Genomic DNA, 19,967 nt, shown 5'->3' with positions numbered 1-19,967 from the left:
ATAAAATGTTTACAAAATTACAATAGGATTGTTGTACAACTAGATTCATGCTCAATATATCAAAGTACCACTGAGGCTGATCTAGGCATTCGACTGTCGCTGGATTTTTGTGCTTCAGTTTTATAGCGGTGGCTTCTAGGTTGAAAGCAGTGCTGACCTAGTTACCGGGGACGTCAGAGAAAGCACCTCGACTTGAACACGGCGTTTCAATAATTTTACCGTGTTATATAAAAGAAAACAGAAAAAAACGTCCATTGTATGCGAGAAAGACGAAGGAGTAAATTTTAAATTCTTCAGCTGTAATAAATTCAGGGGAAAAAATTATATCATAAGATTTTTAATTAATTCGAAGTGTTGTCCGGAGAGATGCCGTCTTCTCAATCCCATAAACCTTCGGCATCCCTGATGAATTTTGCACTGACTCTGATATTTGTCATTTAGAAACTGATCACTAAACGTTAAAATGGACGACAAAAATTTATCATATTGTCGTTGAATATTAAGCTACACTGACAGTTTGTAAATCAACTGATTTTAAGTCTGTGGTGGTCCGTAAATGATACAGACCTGTTCCACAGATAAATATGACCCTTCGGCTACACCTAAGTAAATCGTTTTAAGCCATCTCAAAATGTCTTACGCGGTAGTTTCGTGTTATAATATGTCACTTCATGTAATGAATGGGTAAAGGCTACGTCACAGCTTAGGCCGCGCAATCTAATAGAAACGTGTTTGATTGGACAAAATTCTGGAGATGACGGCCTTGACTCACACCAGCCATTTGTGCACTATTGTCATTTTGTTCTACATGTTATTGGGCGAAATCTCATTAAAATAATAAACTGTGATACTTTTTTGAAGGCTTGAGTATCCTGCTTTTGGTTAAAATATGTTTTAGCCAGGTGCTGTCTTGTCCTTCAACAATTTTCAGCCATATGACGTTGAGGAGTCATTATGTGTGTGTATATATATACTGTGTCTTCTTGTGGGCGGGGCAAGCCCATGCTACCAAAGTGCTGCCGCTGCTAAGGTATCACCAGAAGACACCAGACATGACTCTCCAGCCAGCCACGTTATGCTGACAACTCATCCAGTCACATTAGTCTGACACCGGATTAACCAGTCATGTTTCCTTGTTCTAACCTCTCAGTGCTGGGCGCCAAGCGAGGCAGCAGCAAGTATCATTTTTGTAGTCTTTGGTACGACCCGATCCGGGTTTGATTCCGTGTCCCCCGACTTCGAGGTGGACGCTCTATCCTTTATGCGATCGAAGCAGTATATAAGGATATGTTAAGTTGGCATGGTGTCAGGTTGAAGGTAACTTTAGATGGAAACTTGTCAAACAGAAACAGATCAGGAAACACCGCAAACAGTGCCATCATCACACTACATAAAACAATTTTGGTTTATAATAGTCCTAGTTATCATACACGTACATCAGGTAAAGTGACTTGGCTTTGTGAACCTTTATTTGTTTGATTGTTTTTGAACGTGGAGGAAACCGATTTGTTTGGCAAGTTACTAACAAACTCTTCCGCCTGTGACAGATGTTGTATCGGAGAAGGTATGTGGATTGCTGGGAGCTTCATACAAGACCACACAAGACAATGCTGTTGATCGTGTATTAACGAGAAGATCCCAACAACAATGGGAGTAGGGGGTTCTAGAATATTCCCACCATACCGAGCTTAAGTCCAAATGAGAATCGCACAGAATCCATTTCTCACGAAAGCTGAAGTTTTTAGTATTTCGCATTGCTCTTAGAAGAAGGAAGGTTATGTAATTTCTTTGACTATAAACATAAAACTGTTACTGTTACCTTTATATGGCAGAAATATTGCCGATGTGGCATTAAACATTCATTCTACAGTCCAACAATGGTACGTCAAACTATTTTAGGGGCCTCCGTAACGTCAACACACAACGGTTACCGCAATTCTATTAAATTGAAATGGTACATATACATGTACCTACTATTTAATGGCGCAGTCTCCAAGTAAAACGTCTTCCAATTGGCTACTCTTTGTACCATCCAACATTATTCATTTGCTGTTTATCGCAGACCGTTTTCAACCGATCATCGGTAGGTCAACTGCCGGACCTTAAGCCGCAGACGAAATACGGAGAGCTGGATTCCTCTGTGCTTGGCGTGATTGGCCAAAGTCTGATTGTCTGCAGTAAGAAGAATACTCGTGCAAAAATTCGGGAAACAGAAAAGTAGACTGATCCACAAAAAGTGACGTTCTTTAAACAACCGGTATCAAAGCGTAATCGGAATGCTGCTCTTGCTACCGTGGTTTCCAAGATATCCCCATATGTGATACCACACATTTCTTAACATCCTGCACGACCCATACGTGTACTTCTCTACGAATCCTGCGCGACCCCAGACGTGTACTTCTCTACGCATCCTGCATCAACACACATTGCTAAAGGTTCTATTGGTTTCTATTTCACAAAACACTTATACATAAAACAATGTAAAAACATTTATGGGTTCCCTTTCGCTGATATAAGACTATGAAAAAGAAAACCCAGACAGAGCACCTTGTATATATTCTTGTACGAGCACAGGGAAGAGAAACATTTGTAAACAGTCTTGTGAAAATTTGCTTTAATGTTCGTAATCCTGCTAGGAAAGTTTCAACTCGTTATGTTTACATAGCTAGTTAACTTATATTGTATGCCATCATTTTGCTATTGTCAGGCGGTTTAAATACTCGCGCTGGTTTTTCGTCGGCGCTGACAACGTTTTATTATTCCTGTGGCCAAAAGACTAGATCCACTCGCCAAGAACACAATGCCAATCAGTTGAAGAGGAACGTTGAAATCTCCAGTGACGTCTCGCAAAGCTCCTGCGAAAATAAGCAAGTGTTTGATTGACTGACTTTGAATCAGAAGGAGTGATGACGCGCAACACACATCGGGACATGAAGTGTTCCATTAATTGGCTTTCAGTGATAAACGAGGCCACTGGGAGCATAAGGAAATGTTTGATTGATCGGTGAGGAGCGAGGCTCCGAGAACATAAGCAAATATATTTGATTCATTGACTTTTATGTAGAACCCGTTTCCCTGGGGAGATAAGGAAATGTTTGATTTATTGAATTTGAATGAGGAGCCGAGGCCTTTGGGAAAAAAGCCAAATGTGTGATACATTGACTTTGAATTAGAAGGTCTAACGCCTTCATGAAGGAAATGTTTTATTGATTGACTTCAAATCGGGAGCATAGCCCCTAGAAACATATCTTAATGTTTGATAGATTGGCTTTGAATCAGAGGAAGAAGTGACGTCTGCCAACAACATCAGTGTTTGATTGACTGATTTTCAGTCAGGAAGAGGCACGATTTTTGTAATGAAGGTAAATGGCAGACCAGACGTAAAGTTGCTTTCTTTTTATAAAAAAACCGTTTAGTTTCTAGTCAATGGTATACTATTGCTGATAGGAATGAGGGCCGAAGTAAATACGAGTTATGAAGGTTTAAAAATGGAGATGTTCAAAACGTGAGAAATGCAAGCGGTATCACACAATTACCGCCGATTCCAGCCAACTTTCGGCCCACCCGTGGGGGCCCTCATTGTGTATAAAATTTTCTATGTGGGAGGAAAATTTTGTTAAATATGCCATGTAGTTGCTACCAAAAACAATTTAATTATTAATGACCAAGATGGCAAATATTTTAGTGAAATCGGTTCATTTTAGTGAGAGCGGCAAAGGCGGGTGGTGTTGGCAAAGTGGCAATATACTGTTTTTTTCCTCCCTTGTCCAGTTTGCCGTGTATATGAAGTACAACATCATGTATGTACCTATGCAGGGCGTTTTTTTACGTGGTTCTTAACAATTTTGGTCATATGACGACGACAGGGTCATTAGGTGTGTGTACATTTACTGTGTCTGCTTGTGGCAGGGCGAGTGCATGCCATCAAAGTGCTGCTGCCGCTGAGGAGTCTTGCCGAAGACACCAGACATGACACCCCACCCAGTCACATTATACTAACACTGGGTCAACCAGTCCTGCTTCCTTGCTCTAACAGTTCAATGCTGATCGCCAAGCGAGGCAGCAGCAAGTACGCCTACCACGTATCTTTGAAATGTCTTTGGAATGACATGACCCGGGTTCTGACGTAGCCTGTGGTTTGTTACAAGAAGTCATTGGAGTGATCAGTGATTCAAAATATTAATTTTAGGTGAAAATATTAGAACAGATGATGTATATGTTCTTGAGCAGATAAGACTTAATGGCAATTCCTGTTCAATTATCACTTATAAACCTTAATTTACCAATGTAAATGCTTGGTTTGCATTCGAAAAGAGACTTACCGAGAACCGGATGGCCCGTGGCGTGTCCTGCGCCGGTCAGGAAGCTGTTGATGCCGATCCGTCTGGGTAGGGTAGATAGGCCGAAGAGCTCCACCAACAGCACAGCTCGACAGGAGTACGATGCTCCGTAGTTAATTCCCACCACAATCGCAAAGATGACCTGAGACCAGAACTGTGTGCTGAATCTTGACAGGAAGCAAGCAGTGCCGAGCATGAACTGGCAAACTACAACCTGTTTGTTCAGAAAAAATGGGTGAAAATGTGGTAGAAAATATTCCATTTTCTATCCTCTCTCCCATATATCATGTCAGCCAAATATCAATGAAATAAGTTAAAGACTTTGGTTGTATGAAAAGGAAACCTGTTTTATTGTTAAATGGTTTGCACGTTCAGCTGTGTAAACTGATAGGAGGCCGTACGTCACCAGTTAGACCTCACGATCTGTCAACTACAACACTGTCGTCGCTGCTCGGGTTTTACTGTCTGTTCTGTAGTCGTTTATATTAAATAACCACAACTAGGCTTATTACATATTTCATGTATGTACTGAATTTATAATGTGCTATTTTATTTAAAATATCTTATATACGACATTAAATACAACACCTTATCTGTTTCGGCTGCTATAAACAAAAGTAATACTTGTAATACTGCAATATGTAAAGTTAAGTGTGTTTTGGCATAGTAGTTTTCGGATTAATTCCAGGTGCTATATTTTACATGCGAAATGTTGGAGGACAAACTGACCTGTTTGTAACGTTGGGATAAGCCACAATCTCCTATGACCCCGGAAACCAGCCTCCCGGCTAAGTCCGCAGCGCCGACGATGGACAAAAGAAAGGCTGATTGGTATTCCGACATTCCTTTCTCTTTTGTGTATAGAGGGTAAAACTGGATCACTCCGTCGCATCCAATGGTCAGGAGGAAAATAAACAATTCAAATAGTAGAAATGACGGGTCTTTGAAAAAGGTAAAACTCATCAATAAAATCTTTCGCCATGAAGGTTTCTTTGTTTTATCTTTAGGCGGCTGAAGAGCGAAGTCTTTCATGGATATTAAGAGAGTGGTACAGAAAGGCGACCTTGTCGGACAGGTGTTTCCCAAGGTCAAGCTTCTGGAACAGTTGTTCTCATTTTCTGTCACAAGACTCTCTTCCTCACGTTGCTTTTCCAAAATAAGAGCTCTACAATTCTCAATTTTACCCCAACTGTCGCTCCTGAGAACTAAATCACATTTTCTCTCCGCTAACTTTCCCATGTCTTCTTTAGTTATTTTATGGACCGGCAACAAATCAACCAATTCAATCTTCTCCGTGATTCTACTCTTTTCTGACGATCTTAACGTCCTTAGTGTGAGTTTGGGACGCATCAACGCAGAAGATACAAGAATATTGAGTGAAATGCCCGACATGATTAAGGCTGCTCCCCTAAACGTGAACTCGTCAAATAGCCATTGCAGAAATGGCGGGAAGGCTAAAGTTCCCAAGCTTACTCCTGACATTATCAACCCAACAGCGAAAGAGAATCGTTTTTTGAAGTATTTCCCAGCCAATCGTGGACGCGCATGCGTTGCATATTTGCATGGACACTCCTGAAAGTGAAAGTAAATTGAGATAGAATGGAGTAGGGGATGCAAAGTATTGCATACCCATGGGCAAGAATGGATTCACTGACATGTCATACCTTGTCGCTTTTTACTAAGAATAAACCAGTATTTCACCTAAAGTAAAAAATAATAATAACATTAAAAACAAAAATATAAATGGTAATAATTATACTGTGTCTCATATATATTCTCAAAACATAATTTGTTAAATTTGACAGAAAATCTGTTGCCTGAGTGATGTTTAAATATATTGTATTATTGCCGCAGATTATTCTGTTAATTTACAGAATATATGTCTTATGAATTCAGCAATAAAGATTGTATAAGACTAACAGGATGTTTTGTTGAATATGAAACCTTATGTTATGATAAGTGTAGAATATATTCTTTTACACCTGTGCAAAACCCCAGAAGGTAAACATCTTGAATCGTTTTGCTGAAGCAAACAACGACGAATCCGGAAGCTGCGAGTATCCCAGACACTACCAGCAGCGCCCTTTCGTGGAAAATATCACCCAATCCAAAGAAGAACAGCGCGGCTTAAACGAAACGGAAAACAGAATTACGCCGAAATCACTAAATACTATAACACAAATGATTTTAAAGTGTATTGTCACAATTTATAAATGCAGTACATCAATAGGTTATCGATTTGAATTCTGAATTAACTGTGTCACCTAGGACAGGCTTTCCAACATCAAATAAAAACTGCTGACTGCTTCTCTTTGCATGATTCCGTCCTATTTTCGTACTTTATATACTTTCTGAGGTGAGACATCCTTTTTGATTAACGGCTGGTATACGGATGTCTGTTTCGACGCACAGATCTATATAAAACTATAAAATTATACCTAGGTAAGTATGTACGGCGGAATTTTACTCCGTCGGTAACCTTCATACACGTACCTGTACAGTCTAACTCTTGACGTCCAGCCAGATTAAGCCTGGACGACAGTCATCACTTTGGACCTTTATTTATTTATTTGATTGGTGTTCTACGCCGTCTTTGACGTTTTAAAAAGAAACATTAAAGCCATAAATGAAGATGTAAACTACAATACAGTTTCAGATAGCATTAATCTTCTTCAATGTGACTATCAAATTCTTCATCAATGGGGTCGCGAGGTCGAATCCAATTTTAACTGTTTACGCTGCCGCTTTAAATTAAGAGGCTTGTCAGGTGTCTGGCGAAAATCAGTTGCCTCCTCTACCCATAAACCTCACCTCCGTCAGATAGGTAAAAAATTCTTGATCATGGCGAGAAACCAATCAAATAAATAAATAATATAAATAAAAACCATCGTCTTACTTTACTTTATTTATTTTTTTTTATATATTTGATTTGTGTTTTACGCTGTATTCAAAAATATTTCTCTTATACGACGGCGGCCAGCATTATGGTGGGAGGAACCCGGCAGAATGTGGGAAAACCCAGGACCATCTGCAGGTTGCTGACAGACCTTCCCATGGCTGACCGGGGAGGAAACCAGCATGAGCTGGACTTGAACTCACAGCTATTGGTCTCTTGTGTTCGTTCGTGTTTAAAGTTCTACAGAAGAGCAAAGCGACGGCTGCTTACGTGTCTGATCAGGTCTGATCAGGTAAACGACCACCATTCGCCAAGTACCCGGCAAATCTTCTGACTGTGGCGTAAAGAGGTAACTGACTTTTGTATGCACCCACCAGAAAGACACTGGCCGATCCCAGCGCAGAAGAGGATGAAGGACATTTCGGCAGTTGTCGCGTCAAAGGCATCCATGACTTCCACCAGAAGGATTCCAAGTGACCTGTAAACGCCCAGTGCCAGGAAGACGGCAAGCAGACCAGCTGAAACACACACATAAACAATGTTGAAATGTAACTTCAAGAATCATTTGAAAGAAATCCAAAAATAGTGGAGTTTCGAGACGCGGATGTACACACCTCTGAATGAGTCGAATACGTCAAGAGATCTGACAAGTACCTGCTAAGAAATAGCGGTTTCCTTTCTTCACGTCATTGTTCCTGGAACTTTTGCGTCAAGCCGTCCGTCAGGTACCTGGTGACAAATTATTGTACGTGAAGAGATCTGCCCTGTACCTCCCAAGAAATGTTGGTTTTCTTTGCCCACAAGGTACTTGCTAAGAAATGTCGGTTTCCTTTCTCCAGGTTGCTATTTCTATCGTCAAGAGTTCTTACAGGTACCTGCTAAGAAATGGTGGTTTCCTTTCTGCACGTCATTGTTCCTTATGCTTTTTTGTGCAATGTTCCAGTTATGTGACGATGAGGAGTCATAAAGTGTCATTCTAAAATAGAAATGTACCTACTGCTTCCGTTGAGATTACATCTCTAATATACTTGGGCGCCATGCTTTTTACATCAGGGACGTCGAAAGCGAGGCTCGTGCATTACGTCAGCTGATCTGAGATGACTACTTTGGCCTTATTTAAACAACATCGTGATGGTGAACCTACTGGACTGTTGGGCAGTGTTCTATTAATAGGTGTTTGTGGTTATTATAATCATCACCGTCCGAGCTCAAGCTGAACCATAACAATTTAAACATATTTACACACTTACCACTTTATTTTGCATAACACAATTAATAGGGGATACGACAATAGTTATTTTGGGTTCCTCGCTGTGTTCTCAATGTTGGATGACCCAAGGCATAAGCTAGTATATAAGACTTTTACCATACCCAGTCGATTAAACTGCAATAACATCTTTTTTCTTATATGCCGCACGAAGAGCGGTGATCTGCTTTGCCTTCAACTCAACAGAAACGCTACCGTTTGCCTTATTCAAACTTTCATGCTGTCTTTCGTGGGCACAGCCTTGTTGAATAACTTAATATTCATTAGCTAAAACGTGAATAAATAGTTTATTTTTATTTTGGATTTTTTGGATTAATACAGATAAGCACTTGATATATACCACTGGTGGTGGCCTCCGTGGCTCAGTTGATTAGCGCGTTAGCGCAGCGTAATAACCCAGGAGTCTCTCACCAAGGCGGTCGCTGTGAGTTCAAGTCCAGCTCATGCTGGCTTCCTCTCCGGCGTGAGGCCGTGGTCTGACGTGGGAAAGGTCTGACAGCAACCTGCGGATGGTCGTGGGTTTCCCCCTGGGCTCTGCCTGGTTTCCACCTACCATAATGCTGGCCGCATAAGTGAAATATTCTTGAGTACGGCGTAAAACACCAATCAAATAAATAAATAAATAAATATACCACTGGTACAGATTTAGACTCAAGGAATCTGAAAATACCTATTAAATATCTGATACTCCTCTATCAACAACTATCACCAAATTTGGGGGGAAATTATTGGGTTGATGGTGCCCATCTACCATAGAATCACGTAGAAAGGCTCGTAAACTTGAATGATAAGGTGTGTGTACATACATGTATAGTGTTTTCTTGTGGCAGGGATTGCGTTCAGCATGAAGGGGATAGGGGAACGACTGGTTGACCCGTATCAGTATAATGGCTCTGGCGGGGCGACTTACTTGACTTCGGTAAGTCGTCTTACTAGGTAAGCAGCACTAGATGAAGCACATAAGAGCAGTGGAAATCCAGTCCTGCAACAACGAGGCACATTACATACACTCTAAGAATTCCTTAGTCGTCATATGGCTGAAAAATTGTTAAGTACGACGTTAAACCCCGAGCACTCACTCACCCACTCTTGTGGCAGAGCGAGCCCAAGCCGCCAAAGTGCTGCGGCCGCTGAAGGATCATGCCAAAGACACTCAGCGCTGAACGCCAAGCGAGGCAGCAGCAAGTACAAGTTTTAAAGTCTTTCGTATGACCCGACCCGGTTTTGATCCCAGGTCTCCTGACTTTCAGGCGGACGCTCTAATTATTACACTTAAATAGACGGATGAAAGAGGTTTATCTGGAGAAAACTGTCAGTCATTGGACAGTGACATGTGGCACGATATTTTCAACCACACAGCGAGCTAGTAAGTGTCTGTCATTATGATGCTCGACCCTACCTCAGCAGGTTTACCACCGCTGTTGACCTCTTGTTGTCATCAAGATCCCGAGAATTGTGAAGGTCTTGGAATCTCTGCCCTCAGCTGGGATTGAACCAACGCCCAAAATGTCTTAGCCAATGAAAGCTAATCACCGTGCATGACTAATCAGCCATGACCAGCTTTTCTTCACATATCAATATTTTTTTTGTTTATTTGCTTGGTGTTTTCCGCCGAACTCCAGAATATTTCACTTACACGAAGGCTGCAAGCATTATGGTGTGACAAAACCGGATAGAGCCCGGGGAAAACCCCCGACCATCCGAATGTTGCTGGTGACCTTCTCACATACGACATATCATCAAGAAGGGTTTATGAAGGAATATCACTCACTACTGTTCGAGGAAGCCAACTTCTACATGTACCTAATGCGACCACCCATGCCCATCCATGGTCCTGGCCCGTCTGTTCATATCGAGCCTCGTCATGATTCAGCGCCGTCCTCTTCGCCAGATTTTCTTCCGCCATGGTCATCATCTTAGATTTTTTGGTAGGGTTAGCTCTGTACAGCACTACACCATAAATTACGGATCTACAGTATTTACAAGTAACATTAACGGCTGAATCAAGGAACAACCTGATCAAGGCAAACATGCGATATCACGTATAATCCTCATGCTACCGAATACTAATCCCATTGAAGGGTTCATAAGTTTCAAAAGAATATGTCACGTACATGCTTTACTTACTTGATAGGTGTTTCACGCCGTACTCAAGAATATTTCACTTATACGACGGCGGCCAGCATTATGATGGGAGGAAACCGGGCACAGCCCGGGGGATACTCATGCTCATCGGCATGTTGCTGGCTCATATAATATGATGATGGAGATTTGCTTTGATGGCAGCTCAGTTCTAGTGAATGATTTCTGCCAAGGCTAGATCGCTAAAAGTCGACGTGGGCATCAATTAATAGACCACGTAAAACTTTTATTTATTATTTTTTAGATTTCCTAAGGTGGGCTTTACAGACAATGCTATCAGAGTTTAGGAATTTTCACGCCATTTTTCAACTCTAATCACGACACAGAATATTGGAATAACTCTTTTTACCCCTGGGTAAAAGATTACTAAATTAATGTTCTCAAACATTTCTTCCTTCTGGGGAAAATCAGGAAAAAAGGCAGGTGTGACATCAGAGTTCTAACCAGCGTCAATATGGCTTATAAAGCCCACCGTAGAATTCAAATGATTTGATGCCTTCAACGGTCTTCAAAATATTTAAAAAAAAATAAATGAATGTATTTTTTCGCACAGTTTTCAGTTGTTTGTCTCCATAAGTTAGCTTTCTTTTACTTTAAGATGACAATTAAATAAAAAAAAAAACAAAGAAAAAAAAAAACAAAACAAAAACAACACTGTCAACATCTCGCAGTTGTTCAATAGCTAATATACCAAAACTCCTTTTTTTGTTGAAGCTGACAATCTAAAAAGTCCATCACGAACGCTGCTAATAGGGTTAAAACCCTTCGTCAGAGTCGGATATGTTAAGACCCTTCGTGAGAGTCGGATATGTTAAGACCTTCGTGAGAGTTGGATATGTTAAGACCTTCGTCAGAGACTGATATGTTAAGACCTATGACAGTCGAATATGTTAAAACCCTTCGTCAGGGTGGGCTATGTTAGGACAATGATCCATCAGCGAGTTTAGAAACCGCAAGTAAAGTTTAGGGAAAGTTTGTGAAATGACTACATTTAGGGATCGAGGTAGTGGTGGAAATTGCACCAAACGATTTTTGACAATCAACAGTTTGCATAACATGAAGGCTAATATGTAGTGTATGACACCAACAGTTGAAAAAGCTACAGTTTAACACACATTGGAAGTGCCCAGTTCAATTTAATGTCATATTTCACATTTCGACAATCAAAACCATCAAACTACCATCACGATGTCATGGTAATCACAACCTTGAAACGCTAAGAAAGTTTCGTGCAAGTCGACGTTGCTCTTTCTCTTTTTATCGTTATTTTCAGACAAGATGACGAGAGTAATGTGTTTAGTATACGTAACAGTTTACACACCAGAAGAATATTTAAGACTTTTTAACTTTATTTATTCATTTATTTGACTCAAGAATATTTCACTCAAGACTATTTCACTTACATCTCAGCGGCCAGCATTATGGTGGGAGGAAAACGGGCAGAGCCCGGGTGAAACCTATGACCATCCGCAGGTTGCTGAAAGATCTTTACATGCATATCCGGGCGGAGAGGAAGCTAGCATGAGTTTGACTTGAACTCACAGGGACATGGATACCTCCAAAATGGGGCATGCTCAAGAATTTTCAGTTTTTCGTTGGTGGTGTATGTGTATCAAACGAACAATGATGACGAATGCTATACTTAACAGAGTAAGCAACAGCCCCGTTCAATCCCTATTTCCATATTTAATTTTTAAGCGAAGGTGACAAGTGTGTTTTGGAATTCGGCTTAACGCTGAACATTAGTAATGTTCATGTTCTTAGGCCTATATGGAGGCATACGAAATGGCCGGTGTAACCTGCCGCCTCCGGCGTCACAGAAGAAAAAACACGCATCAGTTGCACGGTCAACATGCACCTGGATTCAATCCTGAGACGCAACCGAATCGTCGATAGCTGGATTCGACCCCTGAATATCAGAGATTAACTGATAAGCTTCAGCCTACTGACCAGGCGATGTCCCGGATAGCCGCCAGTAAATACACATACACCTGCACCCGTGTGGGTCAGTAGGCTATGATCACAGGTCACAACGATATAACAGTTTGTTATCTTCGTGCACACGACCTCACGAGTTTACCTATCCCCTCTTACACATGGCAACTCTAGCTACAGATGTAACCTTGCTGTACAATGAGCTACAGAAGTCGTTGTTGTTGTTCTTATAAGAATAGTAGAGGAAATAGCGGCCATGATGACAGAGAGACATCCAGGGACATATAGATATATGTATGCGTTGTTATTCACTAGGCTATTGGGCAGGGGGAGGTTGGCAAGCGACCGCACGCAGTCAGTAAGATAACAACGACCTTTAGGGTATCAGTTTGTGCCTTGCATAAATCACTGACTATAGAAAGGCTATTGCTCAGGTCGTCTGAATACTTGAACATCAGAAAACACAATGGCTTCCAGTACAAGTGAAAAGGTTAGCCGATTTACGACAAAAAGTGAAGACAGGATCAAAGGCCATATAACCAATCAGGACAGAGGATGGGCGTGGGTGATAGCCTTTGGTAGGTGTCCTAATATACCGTATGGTTTCCACTTTCAATCTCTTTATAGGAATTCAACATAATATGGAAATTACTGGCATTTATTTGTAAACTATTTGTAAAATGTTGGGCAACTATTTTTGATCACATTCACTACAACCTGGGCGTCTGGGAAAAGTATCATAAAAAGTAATTTAGAGTGGAGGAATAATAAATAGGATTGAGAATCTGAATGTTTGAGAACTTGAGAAGTTCCTAAAGGAAAAAGGTGTCATCTGTGCCTCTGGAAAAGGGTGAGACAGGTGATCAGTAAATTAATGTCAACAAAGGTTACCTAACATTTTTCACATTCACATGACACGATAGTACTGTTGTTACCTTTAATGATAAAAGAGTTCCACTTAAAACTGCCCTGTTGTGTTAAATAATGATAATTTCAAAAAATGACGATGGTTATGTAGGACATTGTAACTTTGCGTGATCTTTTAATATCTGCGTGAACTGTTGCTGTTAAAGACATCGTTATTTCTGTTCATATCCTCGGGCTTGAAACGGATTATATGTTCACTTGACATTCAGCTTGTAAAGAAACAGAGCAGAGTGTCCCTTTTGTTTTTGTACCAGAAAGAGATCCACGATGTCAACATCTATGAAATGAGAGATGGAAATATTTCTTTCCATGGTAAAGAAAATCTATCTCTGTCTAATACAAAAACAACAGTAAACAGAGTAAAAACTCTTGTGCAAAAAAAAATGTTCTCTATCTAAAACAAAAATATATCAGTAGCTAGATAAATTATTTTCATTATATCTTGTTTCACAGAGCCAAATGTCAGTTAATTGCTGTCTGTTGTTGCGTTGTCCCGATGCAGCTAATGAAGCTTTTCCAATAGGCATAATGTTCAAAAGTAAATATACGAACGATTTTTACTCAGGCGTTAAACCAAACTGTTACTATACCCTAGTTACCATTTTTCACCTGAAGCCGACTTTGTCGTATGTCTAGACGTGAGTACCTTAGAGGAGTTCACTCGGACATCTTGTTTTACACAACACGACTACAATAAACTGCTGTCATGCAAATGTTTTCCAGCTCCCATTGTCGCGGTACTTTTTTATTTTTAGATCTTATTACCTATTAAACTATTCACGAAGACTTCTTAGCACTGAGAGAGAAAGGAAACATGCCTGGTTGACCCGGTGTCAATGTAACGTGACTGGGTGGGGTGCCAAGTTTGGTGTCTTTGGTGTGATACTTTAGTTGACGACATACATACATACATACATACATACATACATACATACATACATTCATACATTCATACATTCATTCATTCATTCATTCTTGTTTCATAACGTCATAATAAGCCTAATGAATGTTTTCCAGCGGGCCTGGTTGTCGTATTCCTGGGGGTGGGTGTGTACAGATCCCTGGGGATTCTCCTGGTGGAAGTCATTGACGTGTACGACGCGTCCACATCGCAAGCCGCACTTATACTCTCCTTTGCTGGGATTGGAATGTGTCTATCGGGTAAGCGGCTTCCTCGGTCAAGTGAGTGAAAGTGATTGAGTGAAATCATGAATTTGGGGTTTTCCAAGCCCTGAAAAGGGATGAAGCACGCCACGCTTAATTGCAAGAGTAAATCTATACTACATTACTGGAGATGTAGTAGGGTTTGAAAATTCTTTACCTACACGAACAGATATTTGTCTATTAGACACAAAGTTTCTCACCCATGCCAATACCTTTACCCCCCCCCCCCCCCCCCCCAAACCCATCTCTGCCATTTTCTTCAGCACCCCTCTTCTCCACACCATATCGTACGCCTTCTCGACATCTAAGAAAACTGCTAAAACATATTCCTTATTTAACAAACCATTCTTAATATCAGATTCTAGTCTAACAACATGTTCTGTTGTCCGTCGTTTCCGTCTAAACCCACTCTGTAATGGGGAAAGAAGACCTTTGCTTTTTTTTTGCCAGGGTACAGGAGGTTTTGGACAAGGTCTTCCTAATGACTTCGGCATACTGCTTTTAGCTGCTCTGGAAATGTAACCTAAAATTGCATCATTAAACTCATCCAAATTTTCACTAACTAATTTGGTTTTCGAACCTTTACTTAGTGAAGGCTTAAAAGAACTCCAATCTGCATCTTCAGTTTTCCATCTTGACAGCCTATCAGTGAAGTTGTTACATAACGGCTTACCAATGCGAACATGGGTGGGATAATAGTCGCTGGCACAATGTGACAGTTGATCCACAGACCAAGAATAGCCAGCATTTATGTTAGCAGAACAAAATGTAAGATCCAGGCATGATAAATTACCAGTACGAATATCAATTCGTGTCCCCGCGCCAGTATTCAAAATTTTTTCATCATGACGTTCTCTACAGTACCTAAATATTCTGGTAAATGACCTTATCAGAGTTATACCATCTCAATTCAGAAATCGCTATTAACGTAAGCGGTAACACGGTTATAAAATCTTTACAACCTGTATGAAAATGTGCCGTGGTCTTTTTGATTTAAGCTGCGGTCTTTATCTTGGGACTTGGCGACATTTTCCACGAGAGGGCGTTGCTGGTTGCGTCTGGTTTGTTGGCAGCATTGGGATTCATATCAACCAGCATGAGCACAAAAATCGAGGAAATTTATTTTCAGGGTTTTTGCACTGGTAAGGAAATTACTGCTGCTATGTTTGTAGTAATAATGATTTTATGCCTTAAAGTTTTAATTTATTCTACAGCTGTTCGAGCTGTTCGAAAGTGTATAAGCTAATACTGGTATTAATCACTTTTTATATTTAAATTTCAGCCGAATTCACCAGGCAATGCAGTTGTCCAAAGTTAAAGTATAACAGCAGCAGATTGATAGTTCATATTGAATATACTATAACTCTTTTGTTTTTGGGCTAAGTACTAAATTGAAGTCTAGGCTTAATGTTAAATCTGGCATTAAGTGTTAAACGAGTTTTGAACAACGGAACCCAAGGCTTTTGTTGACATTTAAACTAAAATGAGGGAAATTTTACATTCCTTTCCTTGTAGTTCAAATTGCACATTTTACTACCGTTCCCCATCGGAAAAACACAGGTGCTTGTACCGACGATTATCTTACTTCTCATCAAGTCTTGGTGGGCTCTGTCCGGTTTCCTCCCACCATCATGCTGGTCGCCGTAGTATTTGTGAAATGTCTTTGAGTACGGCGCTAAACACCAGTCAAATAAATAAACATCATGTTTTGGAGTTGATACAAACAGAGCGGCCGAAACATTTCCGTCTTCTTTGTACACGCGTAAAGTTTCTACCAAGAGCAAATATTAACAACAAAATGCGTATATTTCAAGTGTGTCAAGTACATCATTTAATTTTAACATACGCTGGTAAAGTCAAGAAATGAAAGCGGTGTTAAACGATTTATATTGTGACTTGACATGTCTGGAGGAAAACGTTTATTGATGGCTATGTTAAGATGATCGCATAATTTTCAGCGTACGTGTTTAACCAGGAATGAAGAGTTGGAATGAAGCTTAGGAAGGAGCCGAAAATTGTAAATACATGTAGTATAGTGTTTAAAATGTCTTAAAGTGGACATAATGTCTGCCACTATATACACATAGTAAAAGTATATAGGACACAGTTATCACAGAAAAATATGTAAAACATTCAGTAAAGTCTTAAAAACCGAGAAGATAAAGTTCAGTATTGCGGATATGGCACAGTCGGACAATTCTCTCCGAGCTGCCATGTTGTTGAAGCCCCTATGAACCTGGCCAATTACTAGCGCTCAAAGCGTCCTATGATAATTAGCTGTTACATCAAAAAACCTATTAGCTTTCGATTGTCAGTGTGGTTTCTTATAGTGAATAGACAGATATAGATGCAATGAATTGGATTTTTCGGTTAGTTTAAGTGTAAACTGATGCATTTTGGGAAACACATGTATAAGCAGGGAACTAAAAACAACTGCCCATGTGACAATGCGTACATGTTGGGCAGGATAATGCAATAACTTGTCAGGGTGAGCTGGCAAGAAAACCGCCTCGAGAGGATCCTTACTTGAAGCAAAATATTGTGACAAAGTCAGATTTATTACGAAAATATCTTCCCAAAATCTGAATGAGAATGACAACCAGAAGGTCCTGCTACCTAGGCCAAATGCTTATACCCATGCCGGACGAGCCGGACCGCTAAAATACAACGCCTGACCGAGCCTGACTGACCGAAGTAATAGAAACATCGGCCCTTTGAGCACGGAACAGAGCTGATACTAGTACTCTCTGGTTGGGTATCATGCGTTTTTGTTTGTGGTTTCTCATTGTCACATTGTTTAATACCAATGGTACGGGAGAGCTCCTAGGTTTTGTGACGTCACTCTAAATGGCTATAACATGGCAAAATGGCGTCACCAAATGAGTGGCTGGGTACTATAGATAAGCGGTATAGAATTTTAAAAATATTTTTAGAACATTTCTGGAATACTACTTTATTAATTGTTTCAGCTCTACTGGCTGACTTTATGTTTACATTAACGGATCAGATTTCGTAAATGGCTGCATGCTGACGTGATAGCATTTCGAGGGACAGAGTTCGGTTTCATTTGGCTCGGCTGTCGCTTCGCTAAGCAAATCGTGACGCAAAACTGTTCGTATCTCAGTACAATACGACCATACTAATATAATCAACGAGATTTATTATGTCACACTGGAGCTTACCTGGGTACGGGCATAGCGTATAATCAATGCGTCGTTTTGGACAGTGCTGGGGGTGTAGCGTCTCTTGTTACGAGGAGGCGCTGTGTTTCTTCTTGCGACAGCTAGTGTTCTAAGGTTAATAAAAGTCAAAGATAATGAGTTGCACCGTTTTTAATTCGCGATCACCCGCAAAATATCTTTTTCGAAACAAGTATTATGAAACAGAAAAATTTTCTTAAGGCCAAATAAATGATTAAAGAGTTGTGTTAATGAATGTTAACATTAAAATGTTAATTACGTCTTGCTTCCTTTATTAATTAATTAATTAAACATTAATTAGTGATATGTATTAAATTCAATACACCAAAGCGTTTTAGGGGGTTTAATAAATGACCGATCATCTATTCAAATCCTGTTCGTTTATTTGATAATAATACAATCCAAATGTTCACTAAACTACGTTGGTACAGCGTTCCTTGTCCAAAACTGCCGTCACTAATGAAGCCTGTGCTTTTCTATTCGTCGGTAAGCCGTCGGTAAGCCGTCGGTAAGCCGTCGGTAGGTCCCTTCCTGAAATATAAAATATACTAAGAACAAATGCAGCGGTAATATCCAAGTTATGTAAAATGGGAAAATATACAATGCGATATTGAGATACCAAGTTCGGTTCATTACACTAAAAAATTGATTTGTTAATTTTAACAGAAATAGAATGTATTCGGTCATTATAAAACACAATATTCTGTCGTATTCAACATAATATTCTGTTAGTCCAATAGAAGCTTTATGTTGGATTAATAGAATATGTATGTTATGTTTAACAGAACAATCTGCTGCAATAACAAAATACAATCCGGCATCACTCAGACAACAGACTTTCTTTTAAAATTAACAGATTAATTTTTTGAGTGTAGTGTTGTTCTTACTTTCGCCCGTTTTCTTTTTCTTCTCATTTCCAGGGGCGTCTATGCAAACTGGACTAATCTGTGCTTCCACAATGGCTGGGAAGTATTTTAAAAAACGTTTCTCTCTTGCAATGGGGCTGATAATGGCCGGGGTTAGTCTGGCAACCATTGTGTTGCCGCCCTTTGTACAGTGGCTGTTTGACGAGTTCACGTATAAGGGAGCTGCATTGATATTAGCAGGTGTCTCCCTGAATATCCTTGTCTGCTCGGCTCTAATGAGGCCTAAAACAACAAATAATACCACAACATCAGCAGCGACCGAATGTGGTACAGAACAAACGGAAATGATAGATCTTTCTGACCCAAAGAGGGAAATCAATCATGTTCCTGGAGTGAGCGAACTGTCTGAAATAGATGAGACTTCAACAGAAATTTCGACAAAATCCAGTAACAATGAAGGTGACTCGATGCAATTGTATGAAACAAAATGTCTTGAGCCACAAAACGTGAAGAGCGACGGCAGGGCTGGCACTGGTAAGACTAGAAGGTCCTTTTGCTCTGCGGTATTTACATCGATCAAGCAATTTGCTCTTCAGTCTTCAATGAACAAGACAAAGAAAGTACCTGCACGAAACACTTTGAAGTTAAGTTTCACCTTCTTCAAGGACCCATCATTTATATTTTTCGAATGTTTCATTTTCCTTTCGACAATAGCGAGCGACAGTCTGATCCAGTTTTACCCTGCTTTCACGAAGGAGTTAGGAATGTCAGATTATGAGTCAGCCTTTCTGTTGTCCATGGTTGGAGGCGCAGATCTGGTAGGAAGACTTTTCTTCGGATGGGTTGGAGATTGCGGCTTCTCTGAGCGTTACAAACAACTCATGATTCCCCAGTTAATCCTCAGCGCCTCATGTTTCTTATTAAGGTTTGCCACAGTGTTTTGGTCGCAAGTTATCTTTGCCGTTGTCATTGGATTTAACTATGGAACTTCGTTTGGCTTTCGAGCAGTGTTGCTGGTGGACTTCTTTGGCCTTCAGACCCTGTCAAGGAGACTTGGATTAACGAATTTCATCACGGGTATAGCAAACATGACAGGCAATGCAATTCTTGGTAAGTACATGTAATTGCAAATTTTATCGATTTGGAATATGTTTTAAACAATATAAATGTAAAGAGGAGAATAAATATAAGTGTAAAGCACAAAGGTGGGGATAAATATAATTGTGATAG

At 40.2% G+C, this 19,967-nt stretch overlaps 1 protein-coding gene across 1 annotated transcript; it reads right to left on the bottom strand.

Moving 5' to 3' along the window:
• Window positions 1–2,712: 2,712 nt before the first annotated feature.
• Window positions 2,713–18,906, bottom strand: LOC135479736 (monocarboxylate transporter 13-like). The gene is made up of 5 exons (XM_064759639.1): window positions 18,759–18,906; window positions 7,555–7,754; window positions 5,070–5,912; window positions 4,323–4,554; window positions 2,713–2,855 (listed from the first exon to the last, which is right to left on the bottom strand). Exons 1-5 carry the CDS (start codon window positions 18,904–18,906, stop codon window positions 2,713–2,715), a joined length of 1,566 nt encoding a protein of 521 aa, XP_064615709.1.
• Window positions 18,907–19,967: the final 1,061 nt, after the last annotated feature.

This window comes from Liolophura sinensis, chromosome 12, assembly GCF_032854445.1.
Source record: "Liolophura sinensis isolate JHLJ2023 chromosome 12, CUHK_Ljap_v2, whole genome shotgun sequence".
Taxonomy (NCBI): domain Eukaryota; kingdom Metazoa; phylum Mollusca; class Polyplacophora; order Chitonida; family Chitonidae; genus Liolophura; species Liolophura sinensis.
This window is presented reverse-complemented; position numbering and strand designations above follow the sequence as displayed.